Source organism: Populus trichocarpa, chromosome 15, assembly GCF_000002775.5.
Source record: "Populus trichocarpa isolate Nisqually-1 chromosome 15, P.trichocarpa_v4.1, whole genome shotgun sequence".
NCBI lineage: Eukaryota > Viridiplantae > Streptophyta > Magnoliopsida > Malpighiales > Salicaceae > Populus > Populus trichocarpa.
This window is the reverse complement of record NC_037299.2, coordinates 9,464,629-9,492,147: the sequence shown is the minus strand read 5'-3', so window position 1 is coordinate 9,492,147 and position 27,519 is coordinate 9,464,629. Positions and strand designations below refer to the sequence as shown.

The following is a 27,519-nucleotide window of genomic DNA, read 5'->3' as shown; positions in this document are numbered from 1 at the left end:
GAGGCTTCGAAAGTACTCAACTCAATCATCCATGATTGCGATACCTATTGTGAAAAAATACTATTTTTTTTCATTTTTTCACACTTCAAACCTTCATGGTGGGTGCTTATCAAGGGTTAGTCACGTTTCTCTCAAGATCAAAAGGCCATAAACTTCAAAAAAAAATAAAATCATAACACTAAGTGTAAAGTCTAAAATCTAAATTGATCAATTATTTAGGTGGTGGCCCCGTGGTAAGAGCTTGAAACCAAAATGTTTGCTCCCTCTGTGGTCTCAGGTTCAAACCTTGTGGTTGCTCATATGATGACCACTAGAAGTTTACATGATCGTTAACTTTAGGGCCCGTGAGATTAGTCGAGGTGCGTACAAGTTAGCCTGGATACCCACGTTAAACTAAAAAAAAAAATCTAAATTGATCAATTCTTTTACAAGAGACAGAGTAGTTGACAACGAACTTTAACTTTTCTAGGTTCGTTTGTGTTATTATTTCATGTTCTTTCTTTGTGATGTTTGGTTCTCCAAAATCTAATTTACCTATTGCTTTGGCACGCCTATGTTTATGTTGCAGAACAAAGATATCTTTGTAGTTGTAGTTACGATTTTGCAGTTTTTTTTCTCTCTATACAATAATCTGTTAATAATTTTGAATGAATTGCATATGTGCGGTGTCGGTAGAAGTTTTTTCCTTGTAATAAATAGTTTTTATTGAAATTTTGTATTAAAATTAATATGGAATTATACTAGGTTAAAAATCCAATAGGGAATTAATTTTAGTAGGTGATTGGAATATAAACATAGTTGGGGTACTAGCATATTCTTTGTCCAAGATTTTGTTATTTGTAGCACTCTTTTATTTTACGTTACAATAGTATATTTTAAAATTAGTAATATAAGCTTAATATGTGGATATATCGGTAATATTAATAAAAAAATTCAGTTCAAATCAGTATGTCCAATCTGATTAGGTCTAAAAGAATTGAAGGGTAGAATTTATAATTTCTAAAATATTAAAAGTTATATCAGATACAATTATTGAACACTATATTCATGATTACACGACTCCATAATAATTAGGAAAAAATGAAAATAAAATTTTCTCGGCACGCAAGTGAAACACGTGTATGGTTGAGATCCAGACTGGTCTGCAAGACTATTCAAATTTCAAAGGAATGCAACTCAAGGAATGGTTGAGAATGCAAAGACGAAAAAGGTCTCTTCGAGAGAAAGAAAAGTTCCGTAAAGCTCTACAATATCTCTATCATTCCGTACAGAAAAGTCAGCTTCTCTTTTTATATATATATATATATATATATATATATATTTTAGACCAGCCCGGTCAAAGGGTCGGGTTTCAGATTTTAACCGGGTTGTTTGAGTTAATTTTTTTAAAAAAATCAAAACGACATCATTTTAGTAAAAAAACTATAAAAAAAAATCACCAGGTTGCATTTGAGTTTTTGATCGGGTCTTGCCGGGTTACACCGGGTTTTTCCTTCCCCTGTTTTTTCTTCAACCTGGCTAGATTCCAGCCCCAGGTCTCAGGTCAACCTGTCGGACGGGCCGGATTTTACCCAAGGATTACTCTCCTCAAAAAAATATTTTATTTTTGAGTTAGAAATCTTCAAATTAGCATCTAACCAAACACAATAATTTATTGAATTTCTATAAACATACGAGGTAAATCTGACATATATGTCATTAAAATATTCTTTTATTATTGTTGAATTAAAAAAAAAAGATTGATAAAATAATGAAAGGGCCTATTCTTTTGTACCGTTAGTAGCTGAGATTACAAAGCCCTCATTAATTGGACCTGATCCCAGGGCCCAACGAGCCCAACTAGCACTTAAAACGCTGCTGGGACTCTTCTGAAGTGATGGAAGTTGTTTCTGTGATTGACGCACGAGATTGTAAGAGGAAATGCACCGGTGACTTGAATTTTGAAATGGTGGAGGTGGCCACCGTAAAGGGATCTCGTCACCGGCGAATCTTGAACTGAATTTTAAGAGAGACAATAACTTAGCTAAAAACATGATATTTTAGTTTATGGCAGCACTTAATTATGTTCATGTCAATTTCAGACAATAATTTCATTCTAAACATATATTTTAGTTTAACGTCAATGGCCCAATACAGTGAGCACATTGTACAATTTTTATTTTTAAATATTTTTTACTATTTTCAAAAATGTTAATTTTCTTGCTGGAAGAGTAATATGTATGCAGGGAGAGAGGCTTTTTAATTAGTTTTGAATATGAAATAAAATTTCGAAATCTAGATCCAATTGCAAATAAACTCTTAGATGCAGGGACTAAACTGAATTATTTAACAAGGGACTTAAATGGAGGGAAAACCTATCAATAAACCCTTATATATTACATTATTTCCCAATCTTACCATTCTATAAGAAAAGAATATAGCCATTCGAGCTTTCCTCTAATTTTTTCGTTGACTTTCTCTCTCTTCTCTTAATATCCATGGACTAAAACATGAAAAAAATGAGATTGTGATAAAATTATAAAATGCAAAAACAAGGACCAAATACTGTATGAACTAAAATCTCAGGGATCAAATTGAAGTTTCCAACATTGAAATGAAAATAAGGTCTGTTTTGTTTTTTTATTTAATTTGATCCTTGTTCTCTTAATTTTTTTTAATTACAACTTAAAATTCTATTTCTCAAAATTAATTTTTAATTTATTGTTGGCAAAACATTCTTTGATACTTTGTATATGCGAGTATGGAAAGTTAAAAAAAATCTAAATATAAAAGCATGCTAAAATAACATAGAAGTATAAGATTGAAAAGAAACAAGTTTCGGTGACTGAAAAAAAGAAGCGATGTTTATATGCACAATATAATTAAAAATGGATATGGATGAACAATGCAATAAATCGTTTCTTCTTTTAGTATTTTTTTAAAAAACAATAAAAAAAAATAAAAAAAATGACATTGATATCGGTCTTGTACATACAGGTATTATTCACCTGGGATTGTTCCTCCAATTGATTAATTCTGATTAAAAAATCAAAACACCTCATAAGAATTCCAAAGATACCAAGGATTCATTTTTATTAAAATATTTAGGATCGCAAGGGATAATCTTCAAAAAATAATAATATATGCTAACAAAAAAACAATTGCATTGAAAAAAGAAGAAGTGGGATTCAAGATTTTTTTTTTCTTAAAAAAAAAGCAAGTAAAAAACGGGAAATCAAAGTTTTAGGAGGAAATGGGAATTCTACGTTAAAAAAATAAAATAAAGTAATTAAGAAATTAAAACTTAACGTGAAATATTAAAGAATACCAGTCTCTCCAAGCCATATTGATCAAAATATAGAACAATAACTCATGGAAACTTGTTCTAAATACGATCAAACATGAACAAATTTAGAAAGGTTAATCGTTTCTTACTAAAACCAGACAGTCCCTAGTCTTGCAATATGGCTTCTCTGCTGGTTTTATTGCAATCTTGTGGGCCAAGTAAAGCCTTTCTTCTCGACCAAATTTAGAATCGTGCACAAGCGCAGAATATCGAAGACATGGATTTTCTTCAAAATTGAATGAAGCTGAAACGTCCCTATCCCTCGACCGACAAATGAAATGACCCTGCCACCATTGTCTCCTTGCTCTCTCCAGCTTGGGATTTTAATTTGCACCCTGCCACCATTTTCTCTTCAAATTTACATTTATGTGCAGTCCTCCTCTCTCTTCTTCCGTTCCTCATGCCGTCCTATAATATTACTGAGGAGTTGTTCCATCTATTGATCATCGTCTGTAAGGTTTAATCTGTGTTTTGCAACTATTTTACGCTAAATAACATGATTGTTCTGATTATATATAAAGTGGGTCTGATACAAGAACAAGTTTACCAGTCAAGATGATATGATTTCGATGGGAGCAGTAGGATCTGACGGAGGAGGAGAAAAACATCAGCACATTGCCTAATTGTCTCCACATTTATTTGAACCCAAAAACTATACACTAAAAATAGTGTCGGTTTTGCCTGCACATGGAATGAATGATGAAGGGAGTTGATAAAAAAAATAATGCAATGCCGCCCTGCCATCGTACATAACATGATAAAGAACACATCATGGCTATATATAGCTAATTAAAACCTTATTTCTTTTTACATTTTAAAAACAAAAACTTTTTGGAAAAATTTAAATTTAAATTTTATTTTTTTATTTTAAATTAATATTATTTTGGTGTTTTCGGATTATTTTAATGTGTTGATATAAAAAATAATTTTAAAAAAATAAAAAATTATGATTTTAATACTTTTTCAAGTAAAAACCATTTTAAAAATCAACAACAATCATATTTTCAATCATCCACTGGGAAGGGTCCACAGTTTCCATAGCCAAAAATGGACAAGAGAACCTTCACATGAAATGCTCGATGCCCACTCCAATCATGCAAAGGAAGGAAGAATTACGTGCTTTTCTTTCTTTTTTTTTATTTTAATTAAATGCAATTTATCCCTGAGGTTTGTAGTTCTTAATGTTTAATCATTTATCCTTCTGATTTTTAAGTTAATTGCTCGTTAATTTTACTCTTTGAAATTGAGAATATTTGTTAATTTCAAATTCGGGGTCATTAATTATTAATTTTAGTGATCCCTTGAGATTTAGAATTATTTTTCATTTAAGTCCCCAAAACCTGAGCTATCCGACCCTTCTTCATTAAAATCATAACGGTGGTTAACGCCAACTATAACGTGATTAATTAAAAATTAATAATGGTGTAGATGGATTATTGACAAAAGCTGAATATTTATTTACAAAATTAACGTAATCATTCAATAATGTTGATTATCCTATTTTTTTTTCTTCAGAGCCAACATTTAAAAATATTATTTTTGTTAAAGGAACCACGGAAGAATAAAAATCATCAATATTTTTCCGGCATCGGTTCTTGGTGATGTGGCTTGCCCTTCCCAGCAAATTAAGACAAGCAACTTCAAACAAAAAAAACCCATAATAAAATTACTTAATAAATCTAAAAGTTGGAGTGTCAGCTACAGCTAATTCACTGTTGATATCAATAATGAATCATGTGCCCCCCCCCACCTTTTCTTTTCTTTTCTTTTTTTCATTTCCAAACTTTTTTTCCGTATAATTGATTCCTTAGCTGACATTTATTTTGAAATTATAATGAAATTACCAAATTAAAAACACAAATGACTGAAATGTCTAACATGATAAAAAATCAAGTTCGATCTTCTTCTTTTTTACAATTTAGATTTCATATTTTTTCTTTTTTTTTTACTTTCATCTATATTTTTTTTTACTGGTTATTTGGATTGTCTTTAAGCCGACTAAGTCAAGTACTCAAGAAAAATCTTATATGTTTAATTTTAAATCTAAGCTAAGAAAGAATTCAAGTTAAGAGGTTTTTCTTTTTAAATTTCATCTATTTTTCTGAATTTTGTCCTTAGGTTTTTTTTTCAACGATCATCCAGGTTGTTTTGGACCGATCAAGTCGACTGGATCATATCGAAACAAATCCTACAAGTTGAATTTTAAACCTAAATTAGATAAGAAGTCAAATCAGGAGATTTTTTCTTTTAATTTCATTTGTTTTCTAATTTCATCTTTGAAATCTTTTTAACAATCATTTCGATTGTTTTTAATTGGTCAAGTCAACCATGTCACATCAAAACAACTCCTACACGTTTTAATTTTATATCTGAATTAAATAAAAAAAATAAAGTTAAAATTTTTTAAAGTTAATCTACTAAGCTAAATTTAACAAAAACACCAAATAATTCTTTACATTCATGATTTTTTTTTTGTTATGTTTAATTAGAATTGTTTTTATCCGATTGGCAGTGCAGCAAAAACTATTTGTTATATATATATATATATATAAAGCAAAAGGAAACTTGTCATCCCCTCTACACGAAAGGGCAAAAAAGGGAAATCGAAAACTTGGAATTACAATGATGAGTCCACTGACACATGCAAGTCTACAATTGTTTCTTCCTAATATCAGCAGGATATCCCGAGATTCATTACTTGACATATATACTTGCGCTTTCATAAACCACATGCAATCACATGTATACAGGACTAGATAAGGATATATATAGAAAGAAAAAAAAACAGAGGTGAAACGGACAAAACAAAATTATAGCTTAGAAAAATAGCTTTCTCCCCGTTGCTTATGATAATTGCTAACTTGAAGACAAAACAATTGTAGTTCAATGTCTTTGGTTTTTGAAACAAAGACCGCATAACAACATGCATTTTCCCCTAGAGAATGTCTTCAATGGATGCATAATTGCAGCAGCCTGCTAACAGCTTTGCTGCTATTATGTCCAAAGACTCTGCCATTCTTTAAAGAAACTTTGCGTCTCGATCCCCCCATTAGAACTAGAAAATGGCTCATGGTATATAGTGATAATGATGAGCTGAGTTGTGCAATCTACTTCAAATGTCTTTGATTTTGGTTAAAATATTTGGTAAGATTCAAAAAATTTATGATATCCAGAGAGTAATTAGTTACATTTAATTAATTATTTCTCAAATTCATCTAAAATAAATAAATAAAATAAAATAAAAAATCCATGACTTACTAATAATAATAATAATAATATCTTTACTTGGTAAAAAATCCATGACTTACTAATAATGAGGAGCTGACTTGTGCAATCTTCTTCTTCCCGCTTGGGGTGTGTTTTGAATAGTCTTGAAATGTCTGATATACAAGGCAGGTTCTTTCTTCTCAATGTGATCTCAATTGGTATTGAATGGCCTCGGCTCGTGTCCCCATGAACCCTCCTAAAAGAGTGACTGGCACGAAAATGCAAAACCAGAGGGTCGAAAGGACAAGGAAATAGGAATTGCACCACTGTTATGGCTTCCCCAAAGAATGAAGTTCAAGATTGTGAGGATAACAAAGACAAATATTCCATGTAAGAAGCACGCAACAGACCAAGAAATAGACCTCCATTCTTTAATTTGAAGCTCCTTCGATGGTTCTCCACAAACATTTTGCAACATAGCCCACCACAATGCCTGGAAAAAGATACAGCAGAATCATCCCTGTCAGCGGCATCCCTATTGAAGCTGGCAACATGAAACCAAGGGCTAAAAAGACAATAGTAACTACCACTCTTTCAATTCGGGTCACAGGAGGTTTAAACTCAAATGTCAATGGTATGATCAGCTGGGTCATACAGCAAAACAATGCCCAAAAATGTCTGCCTCTGATTTCTCTGCAAATTGTGCAGCTTCTTCCCAACCCAAAAATCACAAGTGGCTAGTTGACTCAGCAGCATCTCACAATATGACCACTGATCTCTCCAATTTGACGATTAATTCTGAATATGATGGTACTGATGAAGTGGTAATTGGGGATGGATCAGGTTTGCCTGTGTCTCATATTGGGTCGTTATCTCTAAAAACGTTCAATCATGTCTTTCATTTACGTGACACTCTTTGCGTTCCAACTATTCATAAAAATCTTATATATGTTCATCATTTTACCAAGCATAACAATGTTTACATTAAATTTCATCCTACTTATTTTTTGGTGAAGGATCGGATCACGGGGGCGCTCCTACTCAAGGGCGACTGTGAAGATGGAGTGTACCCATTTCCAGAGCAGCTACCATCCATTAAGACAAATATTATTGTCTATGTTCATGAACGTTCAACATTTGATGGATGACACAAACGTCTTGGTCATCCATCACCCAAATTGGTTAATCATCTCATTCATGCATTTTCTTTACCCACCAATAAAACTGGCAGTTCTTCTTTGTGTACTTCATGCTCTCAAAACAAAGCTCATCGTCAATCATTTAGTACTCATGGTCTTACCAGCACTACTCCACTTGAACTGATTTACACGGATGTTTGGGGCCCATCTCATGATCTTGGAATTAATGGATTTAAATATTATGTTATTTTTGTTGACCATTATACCAAATATATTTGGCTTTATCCCATGACTCATAAATCCAATGTTCAAACTATTTTTCCCCAATTTCGCAATCTTGTGGAAAATCGTTTCAACACAAAAATAAAAAGTCTCTATTCTGATAATAGTGGGGAATATGTTGGTCTCAAAAATTATCTTTCAGTGCATGGCATTAGTCACTACACTACTGCCCCTCACACCTCCTCAACAAAATGGTGTGTCTGAGAGGCGACATCGCCATCTCGTTGAAACTGGTCTTACCTTGCTCACCGATGCTCACATGCCTCTAAAATACTAGCCCTATGCATTTCAAACTGCTGCCTATCTTATCAATCGCATGCCCACTGCCACCTTGAATAATCAGTCTCCATTTGCAAAATTATCCAATCAAAGACCCAACTATCTCAAACTCAAACAATTTGGTTGTCTCTGTTATCCATTAACCCGACCATACAATAAACACAAACTTGAGCAGAAATCAAAATCATGCATATTCATGGGTTACAACTTATCCCAAAATGCTTATTTGTGCTTTGAGCAAACTACCAAAAAAATCTTTACATCCCGCCACGTCATTTTTCATGAGAGCACTTTCCCCTTTCAACAGCCCGGTCACAACAATGATCCTTCTTCTCCATCAGTTGAGTAGTGCTCTTCTGTGCCACTCTCATTATCCAAGCTACCGTTTGATTCACCTAGTCCCAGCACTTCTCTGGATGTGGGTACTGAAGTCTTGCAATCATTTGAGCGTGGGTCGTCCTCTGCACCGTCTCCTCTCCAGGTAAGTAATTCCACTTCAACTCTGCTTTTAAATCCCAGTCCTTCCCTTGAAATCTCTGCTTCCATTGTCCCTGCAAATGTTACTGTGAGAATGCATCATATGACTACTAGGTCCATGAATGACATTTATAAACCTAAGAAATCCTTTCTTGTTACTAAACACCCCATTCCATCATCCTTAGAACCCACGACTGTCACTGCTGCACTCACTGATTCTAGATGGCGTGAGGCCATGTCTTCCGAATTAACTACTTTAATGCGTCATAATACCTGGCAATTGGTGCCTCCTCCAACTGATTGTAATATTATTGGTTGTAAATGGGTATTTCGGGTGAAACGACATGCTAATGGGTCTGTTGATCGGTTCAAAGCCAGACTAGTGGCCAAAGGGTTCAATCAGCGACCTGGACTGGATTACAAAGAAACATTTAGTCCTGTTGTTAAGTCGGTCACTATACGCACTGTTTTGACTATCGCTGTGATGCAAGGTTGGACTTTGCGACAGTTGGATGTTAATAATGCATTCCTTCATGGTCATCTCACCGAAACAGTATATATGAAACAACCTCCTGGCTTCATGAATTCTGAACATCCTGACTATGTTTACTGCCTCACCAAGGCTATCTATGGCCTAAAACAGGCACCCCGTGCCTGGTATTCTGCCCTTAAGCATGCCTTGACAGAATTTGGTTTTCTAAATTCTAAATCCGATTCATCTCTGTTTGTGTTTCATACTGGTTCTACACTTGCCTATTTCCTGGTATATATGGATGATCTAATTATCACAGGCAATAACACAACTTTTGTTGCAAGTATTGTTGATCATCTTGGCAGGAAATTTTCCATCAAAGACTTGGGGTCATTGCATTTCTTTCTTGGTGTTGAGGTCATTCCTACTGCAGTTGGCTTATTTCTATCTCAGCACAAATATATCCAAGATTTACTTGCAAAAACCAGTATGGATGGTGCTCGTGATGTTGCCACACCTCTCTCACCTTCGGTTCCTTTACAATTGGATGATGGTTCTTCATCTGTTGACTCCACTGAATATTGTCAAGTTATTGGAGCTTTGCAATACTTGTCCCTCACACGTCCTGATATCAGTTTTGCTGTCAATAAACTATCTCAGTTTATGCATCATCCCAAGCAGACTCATTAGACAGCTACAAAAAGACTGTTGCGTTATCTGAAGAACACAATCTTTCATGGAGTTACTATCAGCAAAACATCAAGCAACACATTAACTTGCTTCTCGGATGCTGATTGGGCTGGAAGTCTAGATGACCAGAAATCTACTTCAGCTTATCTGCTATTTCTTGGTAACACACCAATTTCCTGGAGTTCTAAAAAGCAACGTGCTATCGCACGATCGTCAACTGAAGCTGAATATAGGGCCTTGGCAACGGCTGCTGCTGAGAGTGTGTGGTTGCTATCTCTACTTCAAGAACTTAAGTTTTGTCTATCACAACCACCTCTACTCCTATGTGATAATTTAGGAGCAACACACCTCAGTTTCAATCCTGTCCAGCACTCCAGGATGAAACATATACAGATTGATATTCACTTTGTGAGAGATTTGGTTGCGAAAAAAATTCTTAATGTTCAACATGTTCACACGACTGATCAGCTAGCGGATCTGCTTACCAAGCCTCTCTCCCGGCAACGAACAGAATTCTTACGTGACAAGATCGGCCTATCCGATGGTAGCCCGTTCTTGCGGGGGCGTATCAAGGAATCTGATGAGATTAACTCTTTGCCAATTCAACCGCAGCTGTTACCATGATAAGTGCCAGATTTTGTGCTCTTCGTAATCATAGGATTAGTTTGAAATATTGCTATTAATTCTGATTGTAATTATCTTTCCGTTACACATATTTGAACTCCTGCAATTAAGGTTCCTAGACTGTATAAATGTTACAACATATGAATAAGAAATTGTGTATTGCATTACATAATATTGCAGTGTTAAAGTTTCTATAACCACCATCCCTGTAATTTGAACACCATCGATCTCCAACCATAACACAGAGAAGCTTTGAGCAATCTGGTTCTGATCTGAACACATCACTGACAACAAGCTTCCACCCAGACAGCTCCTCATTCATTTGTGCTTGAGCATCTCTGTCCAATTCCCCATACCTTGTCCAGTTAATTAGGGTTTTTATAGCTTTGGAAACAATATTAACCCTAATCTATCAAACTGGGGTTTTCATTATTTTTTTAACAACGTCCAAAATTATTCATTTTTCGTTAAATCAAGTGTACATTCATGATATTTTAATCATTACTCACTAATTTAACATAAAATAAACTCACAAATGTCATTCAATTGAGATTCACTTAAAAAACTTACTTTTTCACTGTTATTCGTTGTCATGATGAATATAGTTGAGTAAAATAACATCAACAAGAAATTCTTGGTTCTCGAGTATAAGAAAACAAAAATTTTGCTTCAGATTTAATGTTTCAATCTAGGTGTGTCATGCTATTAGAGATCAGAAAGAAAGACTATAGAGAGAAAATTATGCAGATTTATATTTATTATATAAGAGGATAAAAATAATTTTTATTTTATTTTTATCTAGAATAGAATTAAAACTGAGTTGGCGTGTAAACTAGCTAGGATCTTAGAATTATCAACATATATAAATACATTAATGTGTGCTGTCACCATTTATACTTTCCATTTCTATCATATATAGAACTTTTCTAAAAGGCAGTACCTCGTTTAAAATATTCTGTTCTTATGTAGTTTCTCTTTGTTTATTTTCTAAACTTAGTTCCTTCCTGCATGATTGCCATTCAACCAATTGACGACAACTTTTCACCAACTGGGACGCTCTTTTTGAGCTTCTTTTTTTCTGATGCAGGTTCGTTCGTAAAGGAGATGCGGTGGTTGTGTGCTGTGAAGGTCTGATCGAGGCCCACATATTGAGTAGCTTGTGACTAAACAAACAAGTTAAACGTCATTAATTACAGCAAATTATGATTACTTTACTTAATTCCCGTATGAATAGAGTGATGAGAGCTTCCATTTCCATTTCTGAAGCATGTAATAAACATGCAAGCGAACTAGCTTTGGTAATTAAGCACACAAGAATGGCCCAGCAGTAGACACATGCATGCATGGTAGGCTAGCTGGGGGCACAAATGATTTGTTTTGGCAATGGTTTCTTCACTTTAATGTTCATGTCATGTTGAGAGAACTGTCGGCTCATGGATATTATTGAACTTGAACTACTATTGAACCACGATAAATAATATTTCTACTTGTTAAGCCCTCTCTTCTATTATTGTGTTTGAAATAGGTTAAAAAAAATTTGATTTTTAACCTCGTGTTGATATCAAAAATAATTTTATATTATTTTTTTTTATATTAATTTTATACTATGTTAAGCCCTCTCTTCTATTATTGAGTTTTGATATACTAATATCAAAAATAAATTTTCAAGTGAAAAATACTTTTTAAAAAAACCACTATATTAAATAATATTTTTACTATTAAGCCCTCTGTTTTGGTATTGCGTTTCAAACAGGTTAGATAAAATTTAAATTTTTTTATATTTTTAAATCGTTTTGATGTGTTGATATCAAAAATAATTTTTTTAAAATATTAAAAAAAAAACATTTTAAAAACACAACTACTGAATACCATAGTCTCCAACACCCCCAAATCACATTATCCACCTTAAGCTAAAATGAGCGTGCTGAAAAAATGAATTATTACCTTAAGCTTGTATAAAGTGAGAGCAGCTCACGGAGTAAATTACAAAAGAAAGTCAAAGAAATGTACAGAAGAGAAGAAATATGTATAGAAATATATACACATCCTTCCTTCCTGGCCAAATTAATCTATAGGACTAGACGTACGACTTAATTATTGCTTGTCTAAAATATTATTAAGACAAAATAAAATTGAACCGTTCAACCACTAATCAATCAGTTAGAATTTGCGTCCTCAATTATTAGGTGGCAACCAAACCTGGAAGAGAGCTTCTTAAAATAATATATCGTATAGAGCAACATGACAGCTGATCAGATCGTTTCCTTAAAAAAACAAAAAAACAAAAAAACAAAAAACAAAAAAGCGGTTGTGTTTATTTGCTCCGATTATTAAAAAAGTTGATCAATGAAAAACACTTTTCAATAAAAAAAAAATTTGATAAAGTAATTTTTTTATTTTGGGCGGAAAATACTTTTCAGAAATTGTAAAAAATTTAAAAATATCATATTATTTACTGATTATATCAAATTTGGTCCTCAAACTTTTGATTGATATATTTTTTGTTTGAATATTTTTTTTTTTAATTTCATCCCTTAAAATTTGATTTTTATATTAACTTTGGTCTTTATTTTTATGATTGTTATTTTCTTTTCTATTATCATTTTTTTTTGAAATTTTTTATTTATCAAATTTGATCCTCATTCTTTTGATTATTACTTATTTTATTTGAAATAATTTATAAAATTATAATTATAATTATTTTAATTTCATCATCTTTCAATTTTTATATTTGTTAGATTTAATCTTCATTATTTTGATTGCTATTTATTTTATTTGAGATAATTTATGAAATTAGATTTTTTTCAATTTCATTTTCATTCAACCTTTTATTTTGTAAGATTTGTTTTTCATTATTTTAATAAACTTGAAAAAAAATAAAACATTAATAAGCTATTTTTCAGCTAATTTTTCATAACATAACCAACTACTGGAAAGTGTTTTCCAATTTATTTTTCGTGATACTATCAAATATAAAAAAATAATTTATTTTCTAGAAATTTACTTTTCAAAAAAACCACTTAAAATAAAAACTATTTTCCAACAAATATACGAGGCAAGATGAATGGCAATCGTAGTTTTATTTAGATGACTCTTAGTTGTATGACCTAATTAATTAAAACATCATCAAATCAATTTTCAGTGCTATTATTTCATACAAATAATCATAAAGAATTTATTTCGTAACATAATTAACTTGGCCTTAATTAGTCTTAGGTTTGGATTTATATTGTGATAATAAAGTAAACATCACCACTTAAATATGAATAATGGTTGTTATTATAAAAAGTAACTTATTAGGTGTATAAAAAATAATTTTTAATAATGTTTAGTGTTAATTTATTAGTAATAAAGACTGGCTTGATAATATATAAAAATTTAATTTATTTAAAGGGTTACAAGCAATAGGGTGTTTGTGAGTATGATAATAATAATTTTTTAATTTTTTAATTTAAAAATATATCAAAATAATATATATTTTTTAAAAAAATATTTTTGATATCTGAAAATATTAAAAAAAGTTAATTTGAAAAAACAATAAAAAAATTTAATTTTTTTAAAATACAAAATCGAACTGCCCTACGTATTTATGATTAACCCCTGAAACACTATTTGAGTCATAGGATACTGGGCATCTTGGTTGTAAATCCGTGTCAGCGTCACGTGACTCCTTAGTTTTTGGCGCTAATTGTTACCCGTAATAACTACCATGACGCGCACAATTCGTTCATTTCTTCGAGGACCACACTACCGTGGTCCTGCATCCATCTGAACTTTCCCATGCCGTGGTAGTAGATCCAGAGTCTCACTCAGGTGTGCCAAGTCACTGAAAAGTAAAGAGCGGTTCCTTTTGCTGCAAAATCCATCAAAAATAATGGCAGCGAGTGTAGATTAGGTAAGGTCGGTGCGTGATGTTTAAAGGCTGTGGAAGATGTTGCTTAAAGTGTAGAGAAAGTAAAATTCATTCTTATCACAGAGGATTTATTTCAAAACGAGCAATTACCTTGTTATTAATTAATTAATTATTGGGATATTCACTTGGAGGGTACTTGAATCTAATCAAAATATTGATATTATGTGCATTAATTGAGTTGCAAAAACATTATTAAGATGTATTTAAGAGTATGGTTGTGGTTGCCTTTTAAAATGTTTTTCATGCCGAAATACATCAAAATGATATATTTTTTATTTTTTAAAAATTATTTTTGAGATTAACGCATTAAAACGATCCAAAATATATAAAAAAATAATTTTTAACAATTTTTTTTAACAATTTTTAAAAATACGAATTGGCCCGCGTTTTCAAACACTAGATTAGTATTGTAGATGTAGTTAGACATCTAGTCTTACCGAGTTGTATCAATTTATTTATTTCTTTTTTTTAAGAAAAAAAGATGGTTGGGTGATTAAATAAATTGTTTTTCTTCTATGAATTTAAATCTTAAAAATATTTAAAGAATTTATTAAGCTCTTCACATTTTTTTCCCTTAAATTTCTGCATCTGCCCATGTTTTTTTTGGGACAAAACTATGCAAGGAAAACTTTGTTGCCCATATCTAAAGCAGCTTTTTACATTGTTTACTTTATCTACATTATTGTCTTTCACATGCAACGCAACCAAAGCCATAATAGTAACTTCCAGCTACGTTGATTCCCTTAAACCCAGCTTAAACAGAAAACGTCATCGTCTTGTGTTCAGCACATGTAAAACAGCATCGTTTTAACTCTCTCAATCAGCTTTGCTTACATTAGTCCCCGTTAGCCATAACCACCCACCTGCTTTTAAGTTTAAAAGGTTCATGCTCAACTGAGACAGCTTCACCACACCGAAAAGGAAAAGACCCAACCGAACCACCACCACTGGCAATGCTGCCACGAATACCACCAGCGCCACCACCCGACCACCGTTAGCAGCGCCACCACCCGACCACCGTTAGCAGCGCCACCACCCGACCACCAGAAATTAGAAAGCCACCAGAACTTAGAAAAATGGCGCAGAAACTGAAACTAAAAGTGCTAACTTTGATAACAAAGCTGTCGGACAGAGACACGTACAAGATAGCATCAACAGAATTAGAAAAAATAGCAGGATCCTTGGATAGCACGACACTTCCTACTTTCCTCTCTTGCATTCTCTCCACCGACGCAAACGACAAGCCGTTAGTACGCAAACAGTGCCTTCACCTTCTCTCTACTCTCTCTGCTCTCTACTCTAATTCTCTCTCAAACTCTCTCCCTAAAATCCTCTCTTACATTACTCGCCGTCTCCGTGACCCTGACTCCTCTGTCATCCGCTCACAGTGTCTGACAGCAATAACCTCTCTCGCTTCCAATGTCACGAAACTGCCATTCTCTACTGCCTTTTTGAAGCAGTTGAGTGAATCGGTGTTTACGGAGCAGGAATTGAATGCGCAGATTGGATCCGCGCTGTGTCTGGCCGCCGCAATCGATGCGGCGCCGGATCCGGAACCGGGGAGGTTAGGGAAGATGCTGGTGCCGAGAATGGAGAGGTTGGTGAGGAGTGAAGGGTATAAAGCGAGATTTGCGGGACTGGTGGTTGTAGGGAGTGTGATTGGTGTTGGTGGAGCGAGAGGGATTGGAGGAGGGATTGGAGGTTTGGTTAAGTGTTTGGTTGGATTTTTGAGTAGTGAGGATTGGAATTCGAGGAAAGCCGCGGCCGAGGCGTTGAGGAAGTTGGCTGTTGTGGAGAGGGATGGTGTTGCTGAGTTTAAGAGTGAGTGCTTGAAAGTTTTCGAGAATCGGAGATTTGACAAGGTTTTTTTTTTTTTTTTGTTCTGGTTTGATTGTGTTAGTGTTAGTGTGTGTCCATGTTTTTTTTTTTAAATTTATTTTGTTTTAAATTTAGGTGAAGGCTGCAAGGGAAGTGATGAATGAGACAATAGAGGCATGGAAGCAGGTTCCGGATGTGTCAGAGGAGGCATCTCCGCCTCCTCGATCACTGGCTTCTTCCAGAGGTAATGGCTTGAGGAGTAATGTTGCTGTTTCTTTCTTTTCTCTTTTAGATTTGATCCTTGTAGATGTGGATTATCTTGGAGAAGAAGTTAATTTGCTTTGGTTTTGTTGATTTGTAGATGGGACAATTTCTGCTGATTTGAAGCCAGATTTTTTTAATTTCTTCTATTTATTTAGACTTAAATCATGGAATTTACCCTGTTTTGATCTTTTTGTGGTCTTTAGATTTATTGTTAAATAAATCTGGGATTTTTAACATTCTACATGGCATATGCCATGTGTTGCAAATTATGGGATTTTGTTCTTGTTTGTCTGTGTAACCCGTTTCCAAATTTTGGTCTTTTATGATCACAGAAGATGCGAGTGATAAGCGTCACTGGTCTGGATCCAAGAATTCTTGCGCTGCTGGTTCTGAAGCCACTCAAATGGGGAAAAAATCCATTTTGGCTATGAGGACCACTCCACCTGACGGTTCATTAGCAGCCACGGCTAGGAAGAGGAGTCCTCTAAAGAGTACCGAGAAGAAAACAAGTCTAGCAATGTACGGGAAAGTGGACCAGAAGAAGCTCGTGGACTGGAAAGTTGAGATTTCAGTTCCTAATAGTATTTCGTCAACTGCAGCTGGGGAAAATGATCGTAATGAGAAAAATGCTAATGTTTCAGAAAGAAGGTTTGCAAAGCCAGAAACAAAACGAGCCCTTTTCAGTAAGAACTCTGATGAGAAGACGCTTAAATTTGGTGGTTTCAAGTCTGGTTCTCGAGTGGCTCCTTGTTACGAGGAGAGCCCTCAGTCTACTGTTGTAGCTAGCAGTGGGACAGAGAATCAACATAGCAACCACAAGGAGCCTGAGGATTTATCTTTAATTCGCAACCAGCTTGTTCAGATTGAAAGACAGCAATCTAGCCTACTAGATCTCCTGCAGGTTTGTTCCACTGACTAGAAACTTGGGCTTCATCTTAGAATAACTTATCAGTACTTTGGTGGTGAAAATTAAAATGGTCAATGTATGTAGATTTCCTTATTATAAACTGTCCATCTCATTGTTGAACATAATTGAAAACATTTTGTAAGACTTGTCAATTTGGAATCACATCTTTAAAAGAATCATATACATCTTTAAAATAAATGCTAATAAACCACTTTGGATTATATGATGTATATTGCTGATTCAAGCACTAGTATTTTTAATGAAGGTTTCTGTTCACGCTTTCTCCCATTATCTTATCACATGTAGAGTTTCATTGGGAGCTCACAAAATGGGATGCGTTCCCTTGAAACACGTGTGCATGGCCTAGAGTTGGCACTGGATGAGATATCATATGATTTGGCTGTATCAAGTCGAGGGATGACTAACAGAGATTCCAACAGAACCACATGTTGTTTACTACCTGGTGCAGACTTTTTGAGCTCCAAGTTCTGGAGGAAAACAGATGGCCGCTATTCAAACTCAAGGATTTCTTCATCCAGGGGTACTTCATTATCAGCTGCTGTGCGCCATAGAGCTGATAGGAATGGCCAATCTGAAACAAGTAACTTGGGGAACCAAAGGTTGCGGCTTCAGGGTGGTGCTGGCTTCATTGTGAATCCCCTGGCAGAGATTCATGGTGGCGCACGGGTGAACTCAGAGGTGACACAACACTAGCCAAGGATCAGCAGGTATTTGATACTGAACTACTATTTAAGGTGTCCTACTGTTCATCCTTCTTCTGATTCGTTTAGACTTACAAGTTGCATGTCTTTACCTGAATTGGCATTTGACAGAGCCTAGATCCCCCCCCTCCCCCTTCCTGCAGATGCACTTCTTTGAAATTCAAACCTGAAGTTATTCAATCAGGCATTTGTTAATGAACTATCTAATTCTGAAAATACAAAAAAAAAGAAAAGAAAAGAAGAAAAAAGAATCAGCTTATCAAATTCCGTGCATCACATGTTTTGCAATAAAACTTCTAGTTAACTGGTGGGTTCATGGCAACAATATCTTCTTATTGTTTGCTTTTGTTGTTTTTTTCTTTCCTTTCATTTTCTGGGTTGGAGAGTTGTTCGCAAACTTGGGTCACGTGGACCTCCATGTTCCATTAATTACTCAAGGAGCTGTTTATGAATATTTCCTCGTGAAGCTTCAAGGGAGAGGAAAAATTTCCTAGTACATTTTTTTGTGCTTTCTTGCCTTTTCAGCTTGCATGCCAGTTACCATGAAATTTCAGGATGTTCTTCAACGTTCTCTGCTTAATGGGTTATTGGAAGTCTGCAAAATTTAAGTTTCTGATAAAATTCTGTTTTGGTCATTGACCTGATAAATTCTTGCAGTTTGCGGATTCGCTGCATAACTGGGATGGCCCAGTTCTTGTGAAATCTCCATTTTAGAAGAAACCTGTAAATGAAGAAGGAAAATTCAAAGACTATCTGTAAGACAGTGTGCTGTCCACTCATGAAGTTTCTCATCACAAGTTGCAACATAAACAGTTCCCTTATACAGCTTGCCCAGGAGAGCTTCTCAATTCTATAGCCCTTTGCAGTAACAAGAGTGAAAAGACAGTCATTTTATCCATAATTCTTCATTTTACTGTAGCATTTTTCCCCCTTCTGTATCGAGCATTTTAAATCCTGACATGATGTTGAGAGATAGAGAGGTATTCTGAAGACTGTGTGAACATTCCACCACCAAATATGCCCCCAGCCTGGTATACAGTGTTGGATTTGTATAGCTATTATTGTTTCCAAAGGAATGGTTTCAATTTCTCTTGTTGTTCTTGCTGATTATCCTTACCCAATAAATGGTATTGATAATGTGGACCTATTGTTGTCTGGAATTTCTACTTTAGAAACATGCATGTCTTGCCATATCCATCAGAGCTTGTCATTCTGAGCTTTTTGCAGATCAAAGAGACGCAATGGAGTTTTGCAGTTGGTCAAGGATCATCCTGCTCCAATTTTAACGTTCTCCAGGATAAGAAATATGCATCTACTTGTAAGCAGGTGCCAAAATCTTAAAATCTTCTGCTGAAGAAGATTAATTGTACAACAGTCGAATAGCTTGAATAGATCATGTGCTCGGTCGTGTTCACGCAATTCACAGGTAATTACTGAGAAGATTATATCGACAGAGGCAGTACATAAAATACCTGATTCAAAGGTTTGTATTACAGGCATATTGCCAGTTCATTTACTCAATTTACCAAATGAAACGTGTAATCTGCAAAATTGCTCATGACAATCCCTGGTTCAATTGTACTCTACAACACAAGAAGTGACAAAACATGGCCTGGGCTGGCATTCAAGAGGGCCATCGGTCTATGACATATAGCAGCTGACTATAGACGATTATGGATTGGATTCAATACTTATCTAGTGATACAGAAATGGTACACAAATAAATAACTTTGGAAAGAAAAAAGCAAAGCTAGCCAACGGAACAGCCTTCTCGCAATAGCAGCTGCAGATAAAGGAAGAAAGTCCACTCAACCAAAAAACCACAGTAGCATTAATTTCCCAAATCACACGTATATTTCTCAAGTTGGCTGCAGAACAAAAGTAAATTCTGCGAATTAATTCGTGGCCTGGAATTCAACTTGCTAGTCTATTACATAACATTGAAGTCATTATGGAAGTGAACTGAAATTTGAAGACAACAATTAAAATAAAAGTCACGAAGATTGCTGGCCAGTGCCTTGCTTGTCAATTTTCTGCAGAAAAATGACAGTCCCAGATAGAGTTCAAGAATGAATTTATGGTGATATCATGACTTTACATTTCGCTAAAGCATGGTGTCTTACAGCACACATTAGATCAAAAGCAAAAAGGATGCAGAGAGAACCACAACAAACAGGACAATAATTCAACCTCTGCAGTGGCTTGCAACATAAAACATTCTAACGACCACAAGAATTTGCAAAGCTGAATAATAGAAACCTCAGGTAACTGGTCATAAAAGAAAATATCAGGGAACATTTAATGCCTGAAGCCATGAGCAGTACTATCCATCATAGCGGCGAATAGACAGCAGCAAATATTCATGAACTAAGATAACATAATTGTTCTACATTTGACGAGGAACAAAGAAAATGAACACAACAAGGAATTTTAAACTGGATAGCGGCAGAATATGTAAGGAAAAGAGAAATGATCAAGGCCACTTCAAACACTCAGCAAGCTAGAATGTAACGACAGACTAATGATAGATCTAGTGAAAAATTACGTAATCAAGTGTTGTACAGTAAGTATCTAAATTCTGTAGGAGGCGATGACAAACAAAGTGCTTAGGACATTTCACTTCCTCCTATTCCTACTCCATAAGAATCAAAAAACCAGAAGATTGAGAGACAATTAGGGTGTAAATTGACAACCTAATTAAAACACAAACAAGATCATAAAGCTTGAGTAAAATGAACTGTTATTTTTGAATTTATCAAATTTATTTTATATTATTATCCTATTGGAAATTAATCATCGTAAAAATACCAATGTAGCTAAATAAACGGTGCAAATTTTGCTTTGATTAAGATTAAGCACCACAATGTGTCAAAGAACCATCTCAACCCAATAACTTAAGCTGTTAGGTGAGGTCCCAAGATATGATTTATATTATTCTCTAACACACCCACTTAAGTGAAAGCCCTTTGGGCTTGAAACTTGCACATGCCCATTTTACCTTGTGCTTAATTTTTTATCAAATAAATAGGGATGATGAGATTCGAACTCGTGACCGCTTGGTCATCAAGGCTCTGATACCATGTCAAAGAACCATCTCAACCCAATAACTTAAGCTGTTAGGTGAGGTCCCAAGATATGATTTATATTATTTTCTAACACAATGGATTCTATAAACACTGGAAAACAGTCTATTTATGTTTGGATTGTTGTTATAGCTAAATGAAAGAAACTTCCTTCACAAACTTCATGGCCAGCCTAGTAGTCCGAGTTAGAGTGTTTGTTTTATATAAAATATTTTACTAATATAAAATATTTTTACAATTTACATAAACAATTTTTTACAACATTCTCTTGAAAAATCGAAGTAATACTCTATTTATAAATAACTTTTAAACGACTTGGCTAGCCATTGAGTTCAATTTGACCAAATATTTATCGAAGGATCGATCTGTATAAATGTAAGAAATAAAAGGATCCCGCGTGATTTTTACCCATTTGCATTCTATTCGAAAAGTTTATGACCGCGCGCCGCCCCGTCTTCAGTGCCTATAATAATAATAATTAATAATTATTATTATAATAAAAGGATCCATTAATAATTCGGGCCAAATAAGTAAGTAAACCAAAACCTGTTGGATCCAATTAAGAAAACCCACCCAATCTGCTCGCTCCATTTTCTTCCCTGTTATCCACAAAAACTGCACGTGTCCTTCTCCAAGCGAACTCAATTCAAGCTTTCACTCTACACAGTCCAGACCCCTCCCCCTTCCTCTTCTCTGCAAAACTTTCCCAATTTCCCGAGAAGATTCAACTGCAAATCCCAATTTTCCCCGAGAAAACCCACTCTCCACACGTCTCCTCGACCTCCCAAAGCTCATGCTATCCAAATCACCAAAATGACCCTATCTCCTTCCCTCTCCATCCCCAGCCCCTCGCCCATCTCCACTAAAAGCATCAAAGCCAAACACACCTTCCCATTCCCAATCCTTCCTTCCCACCGCCGACTAGTCTCCTTCTCTAGCGACCGGAAAGCCTATTCCGGCGCCTGGAAAGCCAGAGCTAAGCCGAAAGAACTCGTCCTCGGCAACCCTTCCGTAGTCGTCGAGAAAGGCAAGTACAGTTACGATGTCGAAACCCTAATTAACAAACTAAGCAGCTTACCTCCACGCGGCAGCATAGCAAGATGTCTCGACGTTTTCAAAAACAAGCTTTCGCTAAACGACTTCGCTCTGGTCTTCAAGGAATTCGCGCAGCGCGGTGATTGGCAAAGGTCGCTACGGCTCTTCAAGCATATGCAGCGTCAAATATGGTGTAAGCCAAATGAGCATATTTATACAATTATGATTAGTTTGTTAGGCCGCGAAGGCCTCCTCGAAAAATGCAGCGATATTTTCGAGGAAATGGGTGCGCACGGAGTGTCACGCAGTGTGTTTTCCTACACTGCATTGATTAATTCCTACGGCCGGAATGGTAAGTATGAGGTCTCTCTTGAATTACTTGAAAGAATGAAGAAGGAAAGGGTTTCGCCCAGTATTTTGACGTATAATACTGTTATTAATTCGTGTGCGAGAGGTGGGTTAGATTGGGAGGGTCTGCTAGGTTTGTTTGCCGAAATGAGGCATGAAGGAATACAACCTGATATTGTCACATATAATACTCTGCTTTGTGCTTGTTCTAATAGGGGATTAGGGGATGAGGCAGAGATGGTATTTAGGACAATGAATGAAGGAGGGGTTGTGCCTGATATAACAACTTACACTTATCTTGTTGATACTTTTGGGAAATTGAATAGGTTAGACAAGGTTAGCGAATTGCTCAAGGAGATGGCTTCTACTGGCAATGTACCTGAGATTTCATCGTATAATGTGTTATTAGAGGCATATGCAAGAATAGGGAATATTGAGGATGCTACGGGGGTGTTTCGGCTGATGCAAGAAGCGGGGTGTGTGCCCAATGCAGAGACGTATAGTATATTGTTGGGTTTGTATGGGAAGCATGGGAGGTATGATGAAGTAAGAGAGCTATTTTTGGAGATGAAAGTGAGTAACACGGAGCCTGATGCGGCTACATATAATACACTTATAGATGTATTTGGTGAGGGTGGGTATTTTAAGGAGGTGGTGACATTGTTTCATGATATGGCGGAGGAAAATGTTGAGCCGAATATGGAAACTTATGAGGGGTTGATATTTGCTTGTGGGAAAGGTGGGCTACATGATGATGCTAAGAAGATTTTACTTCATATGAGTGAAAAGGGGATGATACCAAGTTCAAAGGCATATACTGGAGTTATTGAAGCATATGGACAAGCTGCGATGTATGAGGAAGCTCTTGTGACGCTTAATACTATGAATGAAATGGGCAGCAAGCCAACAATTGAGACTTACAATACGCTGATTTACATGTTTGCAAGAGGTGGGTTATACAAGGAAACTGAAGCTATTTTGTTGAAAATGGGTGATTTTGGGGTTGCTAGGGACAGGGATTCTTTCAATGGTGTGATTGAAGGCTTTAGACAAGGCGGTCAGTTTGAAGAAGCTATTAAGGCTTATGTTGAGATGGAAAAATCTAGATTAGTTCCTGATGAACGGACACTTGAGGCAGTCTTAAGTGTTTATTGCATCGCGGGTCTTGTTGATGAGAGTGTGGAGCAATTTCAGGAAATTAAAGCATCGGGAATATTGCCGAATGTCATGTGCTATTGTATGATGCTGGCTGTTTATGCTAAGAGTGATAGGTCAGTATTCAATTGGTTTTCTAAACACTTGAAATTTGTGTGAGAGTTCATCTATTCATGATTACTTTTATTGTCATTTGTAAACATGATTTGGAATGTAGGCTTAGTAATGTACTTTTTATGAGAGAAGTTGAAAGCACAATGTAAGCTATCGTGGTCAATATTCTGTAGATGTTAGTAACACATGCTGAACAAAATCTAGTTAGGTTCCTAGAATATAAGAGTTATCATGTAGCCTTAGACATAAATGAGTAGATAGACTTTGTTTAATTGACTGTGAGTAGGACGCTGTTTTAGCATTCCCATTTATATATAGTTTGCTCCCTGAGTTTTATTTTGCATGACCTATTGTGGTGCTTGTCAATGGTATTTGAGATTTTGAATGTGAGATGAAATTTTCTATTCTCTTCTTCCACAAAATTAATAGGCTGGGAAAAGAAACTTGGCAGTAACATATATTCCTTTTCTGTTTTCTTTGTGTGAAGTGGCACTGCTACTTTCTCATGATGTTATTGTGTTGTTTATGGTGTCTGCATTATGCTGTAATGGCTTTCTAATGCTAGAAATTCGTTTTCAATGCTGTGCTTTGTTGAATTAAAACTGTTTGATTGTTAGTTCTCAAAATTTTGCAAATGCTACAGATGCATATTTAGGCTTTTCATCCTATCTCACTTCTTGGGCCCCTTCTTCTCAGATGGAATGAGGCCTATGAGCTTCTTGATGAGATGTTAACGAATAGAGCGTCAAATATCCATCAAGTGATTGGGCAGATGATCAAGGGAGATTTTGATGATGACTCTAACTGGCAAATGGTAGAGTATGTTTTTGACAAACTTAATTCTGAAGGGTGTGGCTTGGGAATGAGGTTTTATAATACACTTCTAGAAGCACTATGGTGGCTCGGTCAGAAAGAACGGGCTGTAAGGGTTCTTGGTGAAGCAACAAAGAGAGGGCATTTCCCTGAACTTTTCCGTAAAAGCAAACTTGTGTGGTCTGTGGATATTCACAGGTGCTGTACGAAATCTTTCTGTTCAAATTGTTTTTCTTCTTGTGACATCCTTTTTAACTTTTATGTTGATGATTTCGCAGGATGTGGGAAGGAAGTGCATACACAGCAATATCTGTTTGGCTCAATAACATGTACGAGATTTTCATGAATAGACAGGATATTCCCCAACTTGCATCAGTCATTGTGGTGTAAGTCCTTTTCTCCTAAGCACTATTACTTTCTTTCTTATTAGAGACTGACAGAGGGGGGGAGAACTTTTGTTCAACAAAGATAGCTTTTAGCTGAATTGATTCCTCATCCCTCACAGTCAGCAATGTGATCTGTTTCCAGCATGTACCTCTATTTGAAGCTATATTAAATTCTTGCATTATAACCATCCCAGGTTGTCTCTTTGCCTCTCTTGAGCAAATCCATATTGGTTAAGTATATAGTTGGTATCCCTGCATGTCTTAGGTCTTAACATTAGTGATTTATACTTTAGTTGCCAACTCACAGTTGTACAACTCTAGTGAAAAGTTTGAAAAGTTGCAAGGTGATAGCCTATGCTATGTATGCTATTTGGGCTTGATTTTCTGTTTTGCTTATCAAATATTTTATAGATCTTTCAAATGGATTGCATGAAACATTTTTAATATGTGCTATATTTTTTGGGCTTGATTTTCTGTGTTTGTCTGAAACTTTTGTCTCTTACTATGGTGATGTTTTTTCTTTTCTTCCTTATCAGACGGGGACTGTTGGAGAAAAGCTCAGTTGCACAAGATTTTCCAATTGGGAAGGCTGTACATTCGTTTCTGCAGGATATTGTGCCATCTTCATTTTCTTACTCTGGATGGAACAATGGTCGAATTACCTGCCAACGTTCCCAGCTCAAGCGCTTTCTGTTGGGAACAGAATTAGTTTCAGATGGGACCAAGAAAGATAAATTCATTATGTTAACTAACTCCCCTTTTTCTCTTGCTGGAACAAGAACATCGAGTGATATTGAGACTAGCCTACACAACAAATCCAATTCTGGAGCTAGAATGGGAACCAGTACAGAGCTTATGACAAGCACAGTTTAAGTCGATATGCATAATCCGTTCATCAGTTTCAGGGCCTGGGAAATCTGCATTTCTGTATTCCAGTTAAAAGAGCTATGTGCCAAGGATTGATCTGCTGCTGTTTTTTTTTTTATGTGTCCACACGTGGAAATCATCAAAGTGTTTGCGGAGGTCAATATCAACAACCACATTGCAGGAATAAAGTAAAAAGTGGGACGTGTTGTAACATCAAGTTCCTTGGTTCAATAGTGGGGAGAGCTCGGATGATGAAAAGGATTGCTAGTTTTGTAGCTGTAGATTAATTTCTCACATGTAAATGAACTTCCATTTTTTAAAAAAGAAATTTACACGCATTGATCAATTATCTGAATAAGTTGAACTCTAGGACCTAGTGTTTCATGATTTTAACTTCTAACCACATTTAATTTGATTGTAGCTGCAACTTGAAGAGGCAGAGAGAAGAAGAGGAGGTGCCTTCCATGAGGATAGAGAGGCAAAGCAATGTAGCTGGCTAATTCAAATGCATTTCTCTTACTTTAATGAATGGGAATTTGTCTCTCATGTCGAATGGAATGTATTGTTAACGATTTGATCAATAAACGAAGTGCTGGAATACTCCAATTTCTTGCATTTCTGCCCTAATATGTTTAAACAGTTGACAACAGATGAAGCTGGCATTCGCAGAAGCTATAGCTCCCTCGAATTGGAAAAATATGTTTGCTTTGGACACTGATGTTGCTTCATGGAGTTTTTGGCACAGGATGAATTTCTTCAAGGAAGCTCGTCTGAGTTTCCATTCCTGTTAGATGTTTATAAGCTTCTTTGTAGTTATTTGTTGAACATCCATGGTGCCTGCAACTGTCTTTTCTGTGAGAGATGTAAAATAAACTTTATCTTCATTTTGCGTCTCTTGTATTTTGTTGAAGCATATTTGGAGGGTTACAAGCTAAGTTTAATGCAAATTAATGACCTCGTGTTTCTGCAGAATAAATTAACCGTTATTTTTTAAAATATATTAAAATATTTTCTAATATTGGGATTTTATTCAAAAATTCCATAACCCATCAATATGCTATATGGGACATCACAACTCTTGTATAAACATATATTTAACAAAAAGTAATTAAAATATAAGACTTGAGATAATTTGATTTTAAGAAATAGTTTTTTAAATTCGAATTCTAACAATGTTTATCAAACAAGTTCTAAGAGTAAGTGTCGCCTCCGTTCGTACAAGATTCGTATGATTTTCCATTAAAATTTAAGACAGCATGTTAATTGAATATAAAACTTTTCAAATAGACAACATGAACTTTGTTCGGCTTGCATTTAAAATGATTAAAAAAAATTAATAGTAAAAGAAATGGCCACGAGAGGTTAATCAGTGAACCTAGTAAAATTCTTATTTTTTTTTATCTTGGAGAAATTGCAAAATAATAGTTCTTTTTATATTTTTCAGTTTTAAAAAAAAATTAAAGAGATAAGAAAAAGCACATTTTTAAGAAACAATTTTCATTTCAATCAGGAAATATAAAAAAAATTAAAGAGATAAGAAAATTTTATTCACACTGATTAATTTCGATATATTTTCATGAAACTTACTACAGGGAATAA

General features: G+C 35.1%; 2 protein-coding genes and 1 long non-coding RNA gene across 4 annotated transcripts; 2 read left to right on the top strand and 1 right to left on the bottom strand.

The window, feature by feature from the left end:
* Nucleotides 1-15,011: 15,011 nt before the first annotated feature.
* LOC7462534 (TORTIFOLIA1-like protein 3) lies at nt 15,012-19,264 on the top strand. 2 transcript variants are annotated; one of them, XM_024586709.2, is made up of 5 exons: nt 15,012-16,270; nt 16,362-16,470; nt 16,823-17,391; nt 17,704-18,125; nt 18,777-19,264. In XM_024586709.2, exons 1-4 carry the CDS (start codon nt 15,485-15,487, stop codon nt 18,109-18,111), a joined length of 1,872 nt encoding a protein of 623 aa, XP_024442477.2. In that variant the 5' UTR covers nt 15,012-15,484; the 3' UTR covers nt 18,112-18,125; nt 18,777-19,264. The 2 variants fall into 2 exon arrangements, with proteins under 2 accessions (XP_024442477.2, XP_052303524.1); XM_052447564.1 differs by having other exon boundaries at nt 15,096-16,270; nt 16,826-17,391.
* Nucleotides 19,265-21,381: 2,117 nt separating this feature from the next.
* LOC112324353 (uncharacterized) lies at nt 21,382-21,924 on the bottom strand. Its single transcript, XR_002978188.2, has 2 exons — nt 21,776-21,924; nt 21,382-21,665 (listed from the first exon to the last, which is right to left on the bottom strand). It is a non-coding gene; the product is annotated as an uncharacterized LOC112324353 (long non-coding RNA).
* LOC7462533 (pentatricopeptide repeat-containing protein At1g74850, chloroplastic) lies at nt 21,861-26,813 on the top strand. Its single transcript, XM_052447614.1, has 5 exons — nt 21,861-23,856; nt 24,551-24,865; nt 24,946-25,053; nt 25,590-26,217; nt 26,342-26,813. Exons 1-4 carry the CDS (start codon nt 22,016-22,018, stop codon nt 25,924-25,926), a joined length of 2,601 nt encoding a protein of 866 aa, XP_052303574.1. The 5' UTR covers nt 21,861-22,015; the 3' UTR covers nt 25,927-26,217; nt 26,342-26,813.
* Nucleotides 26,814-27,519: the final 706 nt, after the last annotated feature.